The sequence below is a fragment of the Portunus trituberculatus genome, chromosome 37 (genome assembly GCF_017591435.1).
Source record: "Portunus trituberculatus isolate SZX2019 chromosome 37, ASM1759143v1, whole genome shotgun sequence".
NCBI classification, from domain to species: Eukaryota; Metazoa; Arthropoda; class Malacostraca; order Decapoda; family Portunidae; genus Portunus; species Portunus trituberculatus.
Window position 1 is genome coordinate 20,274,838 of NC_059291.1, and position 17,344 is coordinate 20,292,181.

General features: G+C 39.7%; 1 protein-coding gene across 1 annotated transcript in view; it reads right to left on the bottom strand.

The window, feature by feature from the left end:
- The window catches only part of LOC123514378 (trafficking protein particle complex subunit 12-like), a gene marked incomplete in the record, with an annotated part of 139,140 nt that overhangs the window by 64,280 nt on the left and 57,516 nt on the right, over positions 1–17,344 (bottom strand). Inside the window, 2 exon segments of the mRNA XM_045272261.1 lie at positions 2,799–3,037; positions 3,326–4,077. Coding sequence (XP_045128196.1) covers positions 2,799–3,037; positions 3,326–4,055 — 969 coding nt within the window.

Here is a 17,344-nt window from a genome sequence, read left to right on the forward strand (position 1 = left end):
AAGACATCTCCCTCTTCCCTCTGAATATCACGTAAGTAATAATCCACAAACACAGAATGAGTCTTCCAGCTGGGTGCTTCTAACATGGAAGGGACAGACCTGTTCTTCCAGTGAAGCAGAGATATGGCAAAGCCCTGAATGTAATGGGCCTGGATCTTAAATAACAAGCAGGCTTCAATGGAATCCAATAGAATTCAAAAGAAAGGAGATTGCATTCTTAAAAATTGGTCATTGGAAATCCCATATTGATATAAAAAATTACTGAGGCAAGAAGAGGTCATTTGATGATATGTTTAACAGCCTCACAGGACAAAGCAGACCCTCCTTGTCTACCTGTGCCGTAAACAAGGAAAGACTGCACAGCCAAAACCCCCCAGGAACAGGGTTAGGGACTACCACAAACTCAGGAAGGTAAGACAAAATAAGATCTCCCTGTGTGGCTATGATCTTTGACAAGACATGGAGGTCATAAACCCTCTTGACCATTGCTAGAGCAGCCAGAGCCTTAGTGGATGCATCCAGCAAAAAATCCATAGGCTGTGCCCTGATGAACTAAATATGCTGATCCTTTGAGGGCCTGATCTCTGGTGAGACAGGGTGACAATGCTTCTACACATACCCATGCACCTCAGGAAAGGATTTAGTGATATATGCCACCATAAAGCAGAAGATTGGAACTAATTCCTGTGTTGGGTCTAGTGCTGTGATTGAGTTCTCTGCCAGCATGCCTTAGTGATGCACAGCTTCTCATCCTGAGTCCTGTAGGTGGAGGTGATGTTTTACAGACACCTACCTATCACCACCCTGATCCTGTCCTGAAGATCCTGGATGACCAAAGCTGGGTCTCTTCCCCTCACGATGAGATTTCTTATTCCTCCATGGAACATCCTTAGGGTGACCTTGTGTGTTTACCCATGGCAGGAGGAAAAGAAGATGACTGAGCTAAGCCTATACTATTCCCAGACCCCTTCTTCCCCTATTGGCACCTCAGTTAGGAGTGAGTTTACACTTTGTCTCGCACCACGGCCACAAGGGGCTTGATAATGACACTGTACCGGACCTTAACCAGGGATGAAGTAACTGGAACAGAGACAAGGTTAACAATCTCCATCTTCCTGGTCATTATCTCAGATAACATAGTAAGGAGACAAACTGGTTGACTGGCTTCAGGAAATCCAAGAAAGAAAGAAAAATCTTGGTAAATATTAAGAATGACTAAACTGCTCTATTTTCTATTGTTTTCAGTTCCTATTTCCTAGAATCTTAAGGAACTTGGTGGGAAAGCAGTGTTTTTAAGTGTGGAAAGCTGAAAAATGACTAAATTTGACCTCTTACCACCAAAACTAAGAAGGGAGCTGTTGTTATGATGGCAGCCATATTTCAGTAGTGATGTCAATAATACCTACAAAAAAATATCTCCAGAAATCAGTAGTTTACTTTACTGATGCACAGTAGTCAACATACCTCCATTTAGGTAATGCTAGGTTAGATTAGTGTCCCTAAGTAGGTATAGGTTACATATTTCTAGATATTTTTTTTCTGTAGTTTCCAAACATGGTGGTGATCATACCAATAGCAGCAGTAGCTCCCTACTTATTTTTGGTGCTAAGAGGTGAAATTTGACTGTATTTTAGCTATCTCCACCCAAACACTATGCTTTCCCACCAGGTTCCCAAGAATGTAGATGGTAGGAGCTGAAAACATCAGAAAATAGAGATACACAGCCATCCTTAATATTGAAAAAATAAATAAATAAAAAAAAATTCAAAAAATCTAAAAAAAAGGAAGCCATATCCCAAGGACCATCCATAAAAGAAATGGAGTCCTCCACTTCTTGAGAATCATGCCCCAAACCACTATTTGATCCTGTGGAAGCGGTTGCTTGAGGGTAGCCCCAAGAAGCTGGTTCACCCTCTTCAGTACTAATTTCTCAGTTTAAGGATTTCTTATGACATGGTCACAATTGCAGGAGACAGGGTTGCCAATGCGTTAAAAGAGATTGCCATAGGGTGGAATACAAATAAAACTGTTTTGAATGTTGGATTAGATGGCTGGTTAGTAATAAGCATTGTAAATGCTAATATAAGAAGCAGGTATGTATATGAAAAAAAAATTATAGCTTGAAAATAATCATCCTTTTTAGGAACAGGCTGAATGTAGGCAAACTTCTAGCAAGAAGAATAGGCAGTTGGAGAAGAGACTTGCAAGATTCTGGGCAGAAATATACAGTGCACAAGATTCATCTTGTGCACTGTACCCTTTGTGGGCAACCTCTCTATCATGTATAGCATAAGAACAGGAGGTGTTAAACCAAGATTTGAAAAGTTTACATTAGGATAAAGAGTGAGGAATGTATACCTCCATGTCAGACACTGTCAACTCTGTTATGAACTCAGCACAAAGATGGGTCTCTGGCATAGAAAAAGTAATCATTAAAAGAAAAATCAGTATAATACCTCCTTAGGTACCCCCAACTGACAGAAGCAAATTCTCAGAGATTAGATTGGACAAATAAGACTAGATACAGATAAGTGATTGTGATTGGTGGAGCCCAACAAAGAAAATTAGGTGATAACAAACAAAAGGATTAGAGGCTAGGAAATGGTCAAGAATATTGGATTTATCTCCAAGACAATCAGAAATATAAGTAGGGTGTTGCACCAGTTGCTTTAGGTCATGGAAGATAGCAAAGTTAAAGGCTGGATCACCAGGATGGTCAGTGAAGGAGAAGAAAAGCTGCAGCATATGTGCTATATATATATACCAACAAGACAGTATTTTGGTTAAAGTGTTCTTACAAAATCTTCCTTCACAGCTATTCCTGGCATGGTGAGCAACTCTTTCTCTGGAAAATATGTGCCTGGAGGACTTGAGGACATTGCTATTAAGGCTTGACGAGTGACTTCCTGAGGGATCCAGGCATCATGTCTCCTGTCAGCATCACTAGAGAGAAGGCTGGCAGTAAACACATCTTGTTCTGTGGCTGGAGTCAGAAAAGAGTCTGGAGATGGAATGGCATTGCTGATGTTGAAGCTATCTGTTGGTGACATATAAACTGGATTTATCATTGTCGAGTCATTGCAACTTCCTGATATCTTAGGTCCAATAGTTTCAAAGGGATTAGATGCCTTACTGGTGCTGAAGTATTTATATAGTTTAGATTCATTCTGTTTGGGTCTAATGGATACTGATGCTTGTGTTAAACCTAAACTTATTTGGGACTTGATGTTTGTTGTTTGACATTTTTGGTCATTAGCTGCTGTTGATGTAGACATCCCAGCTGATGTAGGATTTGAAACTGATACATTGTCAATAGCAACTGTACCTGGTTTTGCTATACATGATTCTAATGGCTGAGTGTTTGGATATACATCATTGTTGATACTGGCTTGTTGAAACTTTACAGTAGTTGCTTCCACGTCCACACTGGTATTAGGAGATGTGGCAGCAGCAGCCATCATTGATGTTGACATGCTCATCATCATTGCTGACTGAACTGGAGTGAGTTGTGTTGGCACGGACTGGGATGATGAAGCACTCTGTGGGGTCTCAGGTGTAGGAACTTGAGGAACAAACAAGGATTCATTGGTTGGCAAGTTAGATTGTGGAGTTAATGGAATGGTAGTTTGTGAATCAAGCATATTCTGAGGAGAAACATCCCGGCATGGAGGATACATCACAGGGACTGCTTGCTGTGAGGATACTGGCAGACTTGTGACTGGAGATGGTTGGTCAGGTAATGCTGGACTTTCAGATTCTTTCATAGCTTCTTGATTCTGAGTGAGAGTTTCACTTGTAGTGTTAACAGATTCCTCATTCAGTAATAAGTTGGTATGTGAGAGGTTTGGAGGTACCTGATTCATAGTAATACTATTGGGGATTGTCAACTGAGGATGAGAAGTGACTATGGCATCTGTTGTGCATGTCACAACTGGTTGTGATGGTATCCCTTGCTGAGTGATATCTTGAACTGCTGACAACTGGTCAAAAAAGTTACTGGCATCTCCAAACTGATGGCCAACAGGTAATGAGGACCCAGGATCTTGGTTAGACATGACTGCCTCTGGAGGTTAAAATCTGCAATGGAAATAGTTACAGTAAAAAGTCATGTAGGTACACTCATCTTCTAAAGTATCATAGTGATTATGAAAATCTAATCACACTGAAAGTAGAATACCATTAAAAAAATATAATTATCTTATGCATAACATATAACTATTTTTCAACAAGAAAAACCCTTTTCTCAATACCATCAAAGCGATCCCCTCATCTAAACCAAATATTCTAGAACTAATGTTCACTTGAAGCTGAAATTTTCACAACTTTACTTTTAAAAAGTCGCTCTAGCCAAGGCCGCTGAACCTGATCGGATGCAAGGCCACATAAACTGATGATACTACCTCATTCAACCTGTGATATTTTGGTAACCATGATATCTAGAAACTTTTGTTTTTTGCATTGCAAAGAGGAAGAGTTGCTTGTGGGCAGAATACCATTTGTACTCACTCATTTATTGAATTTCTATGTGTAATCAGTATGTGAATACAGGTTATTTTGTGTGTTTCTCGCCAAACATTTACTTTTGGGACCCACTGAGTTCACAAAACTTAAGAAAAAATACACACTGCCGAGGAGCACAGACACATACATGCACAAAGGATGAACAACGATACACAACGCAGGCTGAATGTTCGGGTGGACGTGGGTAGCCTAGCGATCACTGCGCCACCTACCGATGGCTATTTGTATCTTAAAAATATTGTCGTATTTCAAGGCGTAAATTATATGAAATTTTTTGTCGTGTATAAAAAAAATTGTATGTTGGGCGATCGTATCTCGAGGTATTACTGTGTATATATATATATATATATATATATATATATATATATATATATATATATATATATATATATACAGTGATCCCTCGTTTATCGCGGTTAATGGATACCAGAAACCCCCGCAAAAAGTGAAAAACCGCGAAGTAGGATTTGCCCCCCAGGAATTTGGTGTATGTGTATGTGGGTACCAGAATGTTTAAAATATGTTAACAGTATTTATACTTTACATATACAGTATTTTACTTAAATTTATTGAACTGTAAAACCTTATACAGTAAGTATACATTTACTCTCTCTCTCTCTCTCTCTCTCTCTCTCTCTCTCTCTCTCTCTCTCTCTCTCCTCTCACATGATACGTAACACTCACCCTCTTCTGGCCTCTTTGATCATATGCAAAAATTTAACTTTCTCACTGATGGTCATCATCTTCCTCTTCCTCTTGGGTTCACTAGAGGAAGCTTTCGCAGGGGCACAGGGCTTAGGCGGCATTGTAAGGGCTTAACGAATCACTACTTAAACCAAAAAAGTTGTCGTGAACACAACACTAAGATACAGTATGCGAGACAGTCAACAGCGTGGACGAGACTGGCAAGATACAACCAAGACCCATGGAATAGATCGACCTATGAGGCATTCAAAATGAGTCTAATATGCACTTCTGTGACGTCAGAGGGTTCACAAGTAGTCAGAGCAGGGATGTTGGTTCAGTTAGCAAGCTGCCTGGAAGGTATTCACGTGCTTCTCTCTCTGTTCCGTGCCAACATCGGTCACAATGCCGAGTTATGCAGTGCGTGACTGTTTTAATTATCAGTAGTATATAATATGTAGTATGTAGTATGTGATAAATGAAAACCATTATTTTTTTTCTGGTAATTTTGCACCTTAAGACATTAGTAAATTTCTGATGTTTAGTTATTGAGAAGTAAATATCTGATGTCTAGTTATTGAGAAGTCCCCATTCAGTTACTTGTGTAGATATAAATTACCTCAGTTCTATATGTAACGTAAAAATTAAATAATAATAATAATAATAATAATAATAATAATAATAATAATAATAATAATAATAATAATAATAATAGCGAAGACAGCTTCACTATATTAATATTAATAATAATAAGAGCAAAAATTTAATAATAGTAATAGTAATAGTAATAATAATAATAATAATAATAATAATAATAATAATAATAATAATAACAATAATAATAATAGCAATAATTAATAACAGCAAGAGTATTGAGATCATTATATATGATAATGATACAACGGTCAAAGAGAGAGAGAGAGAGAGAGAGAGAGAGAGAGAGAGAGAGAGAGAGAGAGAGAGAGAGAGAGAGAGAGAGAGAGAGAGAGAGAGAGAGAGAGAGAGAGAGAGAGAGAGAGAGACTTGCTGGCAAGCAGAGGGTGTGGGGCAGTAATAGGAGACAGAGAAGCCTTCACTAAACTTGTCTCCTGTGCCTGGTAGGTATGATTTGCTCTGCGGGCAGAGGGAGAGCATGAGGTTTCCGTGTAAGAAAGACACGTCCTGGGAGGAAGCTCCCCTGTTGGTGAACCTGCTGATATCACTATGACATCAGCAGGTTCACCCCCTTAGAGCTGCATGTAAGGTCGACCTTCTATTCTATGGGCCTTGGATACAACAAGGGAAGATGTTGGGTGAGGCTGCATATGTATACGAACAGTACATGTACAGTGCTTTACGTACATTCTCGTCGTTATTACACACCAACATACCGAATTACTGTACGTACAGCATTAACAAGTGACGCCACAGACCCCGAGATATAGCGAAAACACCGCAGAACGTATTTATGAGTATGTATAGAAACCGCGAAACAGTGAAGCCACTAAAGTCGAACTGCGAAATAGCAAGGGAACACTGTATATATATATATATATATATATATATATATATATATATATATATATATATATATATATATATATACAGGCAACCCCCGTTTAACAAAGGTTCACACAACGATATTTCGCTACAATGAAGGTTTCATTTTACTACCATCTACTCGTTTAACGAACACCAAACTTGCTTTAACGAAGTTTTATCCAGGTATCACGTATCACGTAAGCTGACAGGCTTTTGAATACACCAGGAGCTGCTGGTACTAAGGCCTGCCTCAGGAGAAATCCTGAGACACCTGTAGAATAAAGATCAAGATCAAGATCAAGCCTCTCGTGGACAACATGCGCACCACTCACTCCCCCTGTTCAAAACATAACAGCGTCAGCAGCAGCTCGTCTTCCCTAGCTCAACTTACCACCAAAATGCCCTGCAATGTGGCCTAGCGTTCCTAAGAAGATCAGGAAGTCTCTTACTCTCGAAGTGAAGCTGGATATTATTCACAGACACGAGAGAGGCCAGGAAACTAATAACATTGCTCGCCACCATCTTGACTCCATCTACTGTCTACTATTTTCAAGTCAGCAGATTCTATTAAGAAGGCTGGTAAGACTGTATCTTCCTTGCAAGCTAAAAGAACCACCTGAACTCATGACTCTACAATGGATAAAATGTGGTACATGAGTTTTGTATGTGGTACAATGATGCGCACTTTGTTTACATTCCACAGGTTGCCGGTTAGTGTCTTTCCCATTTCACTCTCCCTCCCTTCATAAGTTAAGATCATCAACATTATAAAGTTATGTACATACATACATTAGTGTACATTATAATGACTTAAATTAAACTACCTAAATGTTTAACTTCATAATTTTTATTTTCATTATTATTAAACCTTTTACTGTACTTTGATGCACTCTTGCTTTGTTTACTCTCAATGGAAGTTCAAATCAGGGGTTAAACTTGTTATAATCGGTTCGCTTAACAAAGTTTCACTTAACGAAGTGTTTTTTAGAAACATAATCCCTGCGTTAAGTGGGATTTGCCTGTATATATATATATATATATATATATATATATATATATATATATATATATATATATATATATATATATATATATATATAATAACTTCCTTCCGGGATTAAAATATTTTTCCTGTCTAATGACGGGAAAAATGGTACACCTAAAATTGTCAGAACACAGTTTGAATACTGATAATTATTTTCTCTGTGTTATTCTGAATACAATGATGTACTTTCCAGCTCGATATGACGTCTGAGAGTTTAGTTATTGCCTTATCAAAGTTTCCTCCTCCGAACGGTGTGACCAGTCAAGAGGAAACAGCCCGGAGAGCGACGCCTCTCTCTCTCTCTCTCTCTCTCTCTCTCTCTCTCTCTCTCTGTGTGTGTGTGTGAGAGAGAGAGAGAGAGAGAGAGAGAGAGAGAGAGAGAGAGAGAGAGAGAGAGAGAGGAGAGAAGGAAGGACATATTATCACTGATTTCTGAGACACGTGTGTGTGTGTGTGTGTGTGTGTGTGTCACTGATTGTGTGTGTGTGTGTGTGTGTTTACCTAATTGTATTTACCTAATTGTAACATACGGGAAAAGAGCTATGCTCGTGTTGTCCCGTCTCCATATCTATTAATGTCCAGCTTTTTCTTAAAATCATGAATATTCCTTGCGTTGACCACTTCCACGTCTAAACTATTCCATGCTTCCACCCTTCTATGAGGAAGCTATATTTTTCACATCTCTCCTATAAGTGGCCATTTTAGTTTTTCCCATGCCCTCTCGACATTCTTCCATTCCACATACACAGATCTTCCCTATCCATTTTTCCATGCCAATCATCACTCTGTATATTGCTATCAGGTCTCCCCTTTCTCTTCTGTTTTCCAGGGTTGGAAGTTGCATTCTTTTCAGTCTGTCTTCATAAGTCAAATCTCTTAAGTCAGGCACCATTTTCGTTGCAGCCCTCTGTACTTTCTCTAGTTTCCTTATGTGTTTCTTTAAGTTCGAGCCCACTGTATTGTTGCATATTCAAGCCTCGGTCTTATCATTGCAGTAATTATTTTCTTCATCATTTCTTCATCTAGATATACGAACGCCACTCTTATGTTCCTCAATAAGTTCAATACTTCTCCAATTATTTTGTTTATATGTCTCTCTGGCGATAGGTCATTGGTAATTGTCACCCCAAGGTCTTTTTCTTCATGACTGGTTTTATGTCTTCATTTCCTATCTTGTACATACTCCTGATTCTTCTTTCACTCTTGCCAAACTCTATTTTCTTGCATTTTGTCGTGTTGAACTCCATTTGCCATGTACAGCTCCATTTCCATATTCTGTCCAAGTCTTCCTGGAGTAGTTCGCAATCTTTGTCACATCTCACTTTTCGTAACAATTTTGCATCGTCTGCAAATAGGCTCACATAACTGGACACCCCATCCACCATGTCATTTATGTAGACTGCGAACATTACTGGTGCCAACACTGATCCCTGTGGAACTCCACTCTCCACCAATCCCCATTCTGATGGTCTGTCCTTAATTATTGTTCTCATTTCTCTTCCTACCAAAAGTCTTCCATCCATTTTAGTAAACTGCCATGCACTCCTCCTACCATTTCAAGTTTCCAGATCAGTCTCTGGTGTGGTACCTTATCAAAGGCCTTTTTTAAATCCAGATATATTCCATCAGCCCAACCATCTCTTTCCTGTATTACATCTATCACCCTCGAATAGTAACATATCAGGTTTGTCGTGCATGAACGCCCTTTCCTAAAACCAAATTGACACTCACAAAGTATGTCATTTTTCTCCAAGAAGTCTGTCCATCTAGTCTTCACCACCCTCTCACACATCTTAGCTACCACACTTGTAAGTGACACTGGTCTATAGTTCAATGGGTCTCTCTTGTTACCTGATTTATAGATTGGGACAATGTTAGCTCTTTTCCAGTCTTGGGGCACTACGCCTTCCCTTAATGAGGCATCAATTACTTCACAAACTTTTTCTGCCAATTGCTCCTGCATTCTCTTAAAATCCATCCTGATACCCCATCAGGTCCCACAGCTTTTCTCACTTCTAAACTCCCCATCATGTTCTTGATCTCCTCCACCGTTACTTGAAACTCCTTCATAATCCCTTTCTGTTCCATTACCAGTGGTTTGTCAAAAGCAGTCTCCTTTGTGAATACCTTCCGAAAGCATCCATTCATAGCCTCTGCCATTTCCTGGGATCTTCACTGTATACTCCATTTACTTCTAAACTTTCAATACTTTCTCTATTTTTGATGTTGTTGTTCACATGTCTGTAAAAAAGCCTTGGTTGGTCTTTACATTTATCAATTATATCCTTTTCTTGTTTCTTTCTTTCTTCTCTTCTAATCAACACATATTCATTTCTTGCTCTTTTGTAACTTTCCCACTGCTTAATCCGTCTTTTCCTTCTCCACCTCTTCCATGCATCCTCTTTTCTTGTTCTAGCCTTTTCACATCTATCGTTAAACCAGTCCTGCTTTCCAACTTCTCTATGTTGTCTTATTGGTACAAATTTTTCTCACCTTCTTTGTATATTTTTATAAATTCCTTCCACTTTTCATTTGCTCCTTAGCACTCTTGAATTTCATCCAATTTGTCTCTTGAAAGAATTTCTTTAGGTTTCCAAAATCTGTCTTGGCATAATTCCATCTTCCCACTTTATATTCTTCATTTCTTCTAGATTTCTCTTCGTCTATCACCTTGAACTCCAAAACTGCATGATCACTCTTTGCTAAAGGGCACTCCACCCTCATCTCCTCAATGACCATTGGCTCTGTACTAAAGACCAAGTCCAGTCTTGACGATGCTCCTCTCCTCCAAACCTAGTATCTTCTTTGACCCACTGAGTTAACACATTTTCCATTGCCAGTGTCAATAGTGTATTTCCCATGTTGTCTCTGATCCTTCCATTGACCAGTCCTCCCAACACACCTCTTTACAATTAAAATCTCCCATCATTATAGTTCGTTCACAGCCACCCAACATTTCTTCCAGACATGTTCCTGTATCACTTATCATTTCTTCATATTCCTGTACTGACCATGCATTTGTCTTAGGTGGTACGTACACCACTATGTAGTGCCTCTTTTTCCTTCATTAGTTTCTGCTCTGATCTTTAGCACTTCTGCCTTTCCCATACCTTTTTCACTTGATCCACCTTTATATCTTTTTAACCAGCAACATCACTCCTCCTCCCATCTTACCTACTCTATTTCTTTTCCAAACGTTATATTTCCTGTGTGTGTGTGTGTGTGTGTGTGTGTGTGTGTAAGCATTATCTCTCTTCTCTCTCTCTCTCTCTCTCTCTCTCTCTCTCTGACAAGTGTTGATGTGTGTAGTTCTGTGTGTCTCAGATGAGTTACCTCAAAGCTTTTCTCGAATGACTCATAAGAAGCGTGACGGCTATGAACGTCAGGAGTTCATTTCTTGTGATGTTTTTCCACTCTTTCTCGTGAGAGCTATGGGGCACATCATCATCATCTGCTGTTTCTTCATCATGAAAAGTGTTGCTCTCACTCACTATATGGTCCAAGAAAGCATCACTGAGAAACGCCATGAAATAGTCACAATTGTGTTGCACAGGAGGGAATTCAGCTGTTATGCCAGGAGACACAGATAAATCAGGCATAACTGGGAAAAATCATCATTGAATTCCTCCATTGAAAGACAGGTCGGGGTCTCGCGCCACCTCTGCCACGCCCCTTGATCGTCTCCCCAGAACGCGAGGAGCACGCATGCCTCGCCTCCTAGAAACACTCTGTGTCCTTGACACATTATCTGGAGTCTGTTCTTCATCATTATTGCCTTCACTGTCACTTATACTGTGTAAGAGTCTCTGTCTCTCTGTCTGTTCTCCTGAGAAAGCAGGTGAATGATGCTCTACATCCGTGTCCTCACTACTAGTCTCTTCACTTTCCCCAGTTTCTTCTTCTATATATTCACTGTCACTTTCTTCTAGCTCAGAACCACTGCTAAGTAAAGGGTTCTGCCTTGCTCCATGGTGATTTACAATCTGACCCGATCCTTCGCTGTTATCACTGACCTTTCTACCCAGCGTCACCGGAGTTGCCAAGTGTCGCCCATAAAACGGGAAAACAGTTCAGTTACCTCTAAAATTAGGAGCTCTTGTGGAAACACTTGTGTGGTAAAGATGCCAGATACTTCTACTCACCATCCGCCTCAAGAGAGCGCAGAGACTTAAAATTACGCGGAAAAATCTTGATTACTGGACGAATCCCGCTACTGGACGTTCTGACGCAAAGCGTTTATATACGACCGGAAGTTAAGGGTTAATGAAGGGGTTACGTTCCTAAAAAAACACTCCGTTAAGCGAAACTTCGTTAAGCGAACCGATTATAACCCCTGACTGAACTTCCACTGAGAGTAAGCAAAGCGAGAGTGCATCATAGTACAGTGAAAGGTTTAATGAAAGTAAAAATTATGAAGTTTAACATTTAGGCAGTTAAATTTAATTTAAGTCATTATAATGTACACTAATGTATGTATGTATGTAACTTTATAATGTTGATGATCTTAAATTTATGAAGGGCGGGAAAGTGAAACGGGAAAGACACTAACTAGTAACCTGTGGAATGTAAACAAAGGGCACATCATTGTACCGCATACAAAACTTATGTACCACATTTCCACAAGGCTTTCCATTTTATCTATTGTAGAGTCACGAGTTCAGGTGGTTCTTTTAGCTTGCAAGGAAGATACGGTCTCACCAGCCTTCTTAATAGTCTGCTGACTTGAAAATAGTAGAGACAGTATATGGAGTCAAGATGGTGGCCAGCAATGCTATAGTTTTCTCTCCTCTTTCGTGTCTGTGAATAATATCCAGCTTCACTTCCAGAGTAAGAGACTTCCTGGTCTTCTTAGGAACACTAGGCCACATTGCAGGGCGTTTTGGTGGTAAGTTGAGCGAGTGAAGACGAGCTGCTGCTGACGCCGTTATGTGGAGTGTGTTGTCCACGAGAGGATTGATCTTGATTTTGATCTTGATTCTACAGATGTCTCAGAATTTCTCCTGAGGCAGGCCTTAGTATTTGCAGCTCCTGGTGTATTCAAAAGCTTGTTGGCTTGCGTGATACAGCGGGGCTTTCAAACTTGGAAAAAATTACCTGGATAAAACTTTGTTAAAGCGAGTTTGGTGTTCGTTAAATGAGCAGATGGTAGTGTTATGGATTGTGCCTTGATTTTCTTCATTTTATTGTCTATATATGTTATTATTATTATTATGTTTATGATGAGTGAATTTAAATGTAGAATAAGGAGTAGTGTCTTTGCGCAGGGCTATGTGTTTTTTTGTTGCCCCTGTTGCATTGTGAGAGCCCGCGCTTCTTTTGTTTCTCTCTTCCTCAGCGGGCGCCTCCTGGGATGGATGTGTTTTGGTGGTGTTGGAGAAATTTTGTGGTGATGTCGTGGGTATAAAGTGTTTTTAGTTATTTGTGCTCCGGTCCTAAAGGTTGGTGGTGTTGTCTGTGAGATTTTTGTGGTGTTTATAAGGTTTGGCAAGACCAGCTGTGGTGAAAACAAGTGGTGATGTGGAGAGGCTTTTGAGCGGGAAGGACCGCATAGTGGGAGTGGTGACTTTAAGTGGATCTCGGAGACTCTTCATGGGTTGTGTGGTGTTTTCTTGTTGGTGACGAGTCTTTAGGAGGTCATCCAGCTGAGGGAGAGCACGGGTGAGGTGTGAGGTGGAGCGTGATTTTGGGGATATTTTGCTTTTGCTCATACTGTGTTGAATTAGAAGTAATGATGGGATGTTACTACGGCATTTCTTGACATGTGGAGTTAAAGATTAATTTTGAGAGTATTGATTGATAGCAATCCATGTGTCCACCTGTGGCCTTGGATCTTATCTCAGTTGAGATTTGTGGGAACCACTGATCTGGAGTAGTGTCGTCCCCTGGGTTAATTCTTATGAAATTAATATTTTTCCATGATTTATATAAGTACCATTGATATTTTATTTTTGTATTATTTCATGCATTGCCTATATTTTCTTTATGTAATATACCTATGTTTATTTATGTCTTGCTTTTGAATTATTCCAATTATTGATGTAACTGATCATAACACCAGAGTGAAGCCTTGGGAGACTGTTGGAGGTAAGCAGAGTTATAACTGTGTTGTGCAGTGAGTAGAGGCCACGGACGGCTGGGGAGGGTGAGATTTTCTCTTAATATCCAAACCCTTAAAACTCCTGAGACAGGGATAACGTAATCTCGTCTTTGGGAGCAAACCGACCGTGAATGAAAGCCTTGACAGTAGTAAAGTGAAACCTTTGTTGTAGCGAAATTTCGTTGTGTGAACCTTTGTTAAACGGGGGTTGCCTGTGTATATATATATATATATATATATATATATATATATATATATATATATATATATATATATATATATAGATAGATAGATAGATAGATAGATAGATAGATAGATAGATAGATAGATAGATAGATAGATAGATAGATAGATAGATAGATAGATTGATTGATTGATTGATTGATTGATTGATAGACAGATAGATAGATAGATATACAGTGGAGACTTAATACTCGAGTGTCTAAATACTCAAACTTCTCAATACAGGCAACCCCACTTAACGAAGGTTCACACAACGAAATTTCACTACAACGAAGGTTTTCTTTTACTGCCATCTGCTCGTTTAACGAACACCAAACTCACTTTAACAAAATTTTATCCGTAATTTTTTCCAAGTTTGAAAGTCTCGCCGTATCACACAAGCTGACAGGATTTTGAATACACCAGCGCCTCTCGTGGACAAAACGCGCACCCCTCACTCCCATAGTTCAAAACAATAACAGCATTAACAGCAGCTCGTCTTCCCTTGCTCTACATGTCACCAAAACGCCCTGCAATGTCACCTAGCGTTGCTAAGAAGACCAGGAAGTCTCTTACTCTCAAAGTGAAGCTGGATATTATTCACAGACACGAGAGGCGAAAAAGTAATAGCATTGCTTGCCACCATGGCTTGACTCCATCTACTGTCTACCATTTTCAAGTCAGCAGACTCTATTATCCCCCTTCAATACGGTGACGCCTATGTAGGCGTCGTGAAGCCCCAGTAGCATATACGGTGATGCCTACGTAGGCGTCATATTTCTTTTCTGAGCTTTCTTCAGTTCAGTTGTCTCGTATAGTGTGTTGGATACCAACTACACACACCGTATGCTGTCCTTGAAATCCTAGTGCTCCTCCCACCATCCTTGTCTCCACCAATCACTAAAGATAAGCTACATGCGTCCCGCCTTGTGTCTAAAATTACCCAATGGCATAGACTGTTCCCATCTCTCTCTCTCTCTCTCTCTCTCTCTCTATTCCTCCTCCATCTCCCTTTCCTCCTCCCCTCTCCTTCCCTCCCTCCCCTCTCCTCTCGAAGATAAGTTACATGCTCCGCCTTGTAACATTCGTGAAAACACACACACACACACACACACACACACACACACACAGTGGAGAGAGCAGAAAGCGGAGTGCCACAGGGGTCAGTATTGGCACCAGTACTTTTCCTCATTTATATTAACGACATGCCAGAAGGAGTGAACAGCTACATAAATTTGTTTATGGATGATACGAAACTGTGCAGAGTTATAAAGCAAAAGGAGGATTGTGAAATACTGCAAGAAGACCTAAATAAGATCTGGGAATGGAGTAAGAAGTGGGAAACGGAATTCAATGTGAACAAAAGCCATATCATGGAAATGGGAAAGAGTGAAAGACGACCTGTGGGAATCTATAAGATGGGAGATGGAGTAGAACTGGAGAAAGTCAAAAAGGAAACGGACTTAGGAGTGACGATGGAAGAAAACAATCAACCAGTAAGCCATATTGATAGAATTTTTAGAGAAACATATAATTTGCTGAGGAATATTGGAGTAGCATTTCACTACATGGACAAAGAAATGATGAAGAAATTGATAAATACTATAATAAGACCCAGATTGGAATATGCAGGAGTAGTGTGGACCCCTCATAAAAAGAAACACATAAGGAAATTGGAGAGGCTACAAAAAATGGCTACAAGAATGGTCCCAGAACTTGAAGGGATGACATATGAGGAGAGACTAAAGGTTATGGATCTACCAACCTTGGAACAAAGAAGGGAGAGAGGAGACCTGATACAAGTCTATAAATTGATCAACGGAATGGACCAAGTGGATAATGAGAAACTGATCCTGAGAGAAGAATATGACACCCGAAGCACAAGATCGCATAGTAAAAAGCTGAGAAAGGGAAGATGTCTGAGAGATATTAAAAAATATAGTTTCCCGCAGAGATGTATTGAGACGTGGTACAGTTTAGATGAAGAAGTAGTGTCTGCAATGAGTGTGCACACTTTTAAAGTAAGATTGGATAAGTGTAGATATGGAGACGGGGCCACACGAGCATAAAGCCCAGGCCCTGTAAAACTACAACTAGGTAAATACAACTAGGTAAATACACACAAAAACAACAAATTTTCTAATCTCTCTCTCTCTCTCTCTCCTCCCTTCGTTTCCTCTCCTTCCTCCCTCCCCTCTTCCTCTCGAAAGATAAGCTACATGCGTCCCGCTTGTGTCTAAAATATTAGCAAATGTCACTCTCTCTCTCTCACTCTCTCTCTCTCTCTCCTCTCCGAAGAGAGAAGCGTCCACTTTCCTCTTCGAAGGCGATATAAGTAACTAAAAAACAGCAGCATAATACACAAAGACGACAAGTATGACAAGCTTGCACGAGTTTCCCGTGCTTGCGCGCGCGGCACTACCACCCGTATATCATACAGGCAGGCTTTTTTAACATCCGGCGCGAAGGGGTTAAGAAGGCTGGTGAGATCATATCTTCCTTGTAAGCTAAAAGAACCACCTGAACTCGTGACTCTGCAATGGATAAAATGGAAAGCCTTGTGGAAATGTGGTACATAAGTTTTGTATGCGGTACAATGATGCGCACTTTGTTTACATTCCACAGTTGACAGCTAGCGTATTTCCTGTTCTACTCTCTCTCCATTCATAAATCTAAGATCATCAACATTATAAAGTTACTTACATACATACATTAGTATACATTATAATGACTTAGTCTTAAATTAATCTGTTTAAATGTTTAACTTCATAATTTTCACTTTCATTAAACCTTTTACTGTACTATGATGCACTCTTTCTTTGTTTACTCTCAATGGAAATTCAGTCAGGGGTCAAACTTGTTATAATTGGTTCGCTTAATGAAAATTTGCTTAACGAAGGGTTTTTTAGGAACGTAACCCCCTTCGTTAAGCAGGGGTTGCCTGTACTCAAATACAAAAAATTTGATTTAATACTTGAAAAAATACCTTATAGTCGAACGTCCACACACGTGGTTGTAAACAAAAGTTCCCTGGTGTCCCTGTTCCCCCTCCACCAGTTGCGACTTGTGCTGCCGCGGTCATCAGAATAGTATTCTCCTGCATTCTATCTGAAGTTTTTCATTTATAAACTTACATTAACACCAAAGGCTTATTAGTGGTGAAAATATCTGGTAATGAAATGGCTGCACATTTAGCCATATACAAAGTTCTGTCATCTCCCTTCTTGCAGATGCCACTGTATCATTCTGATACC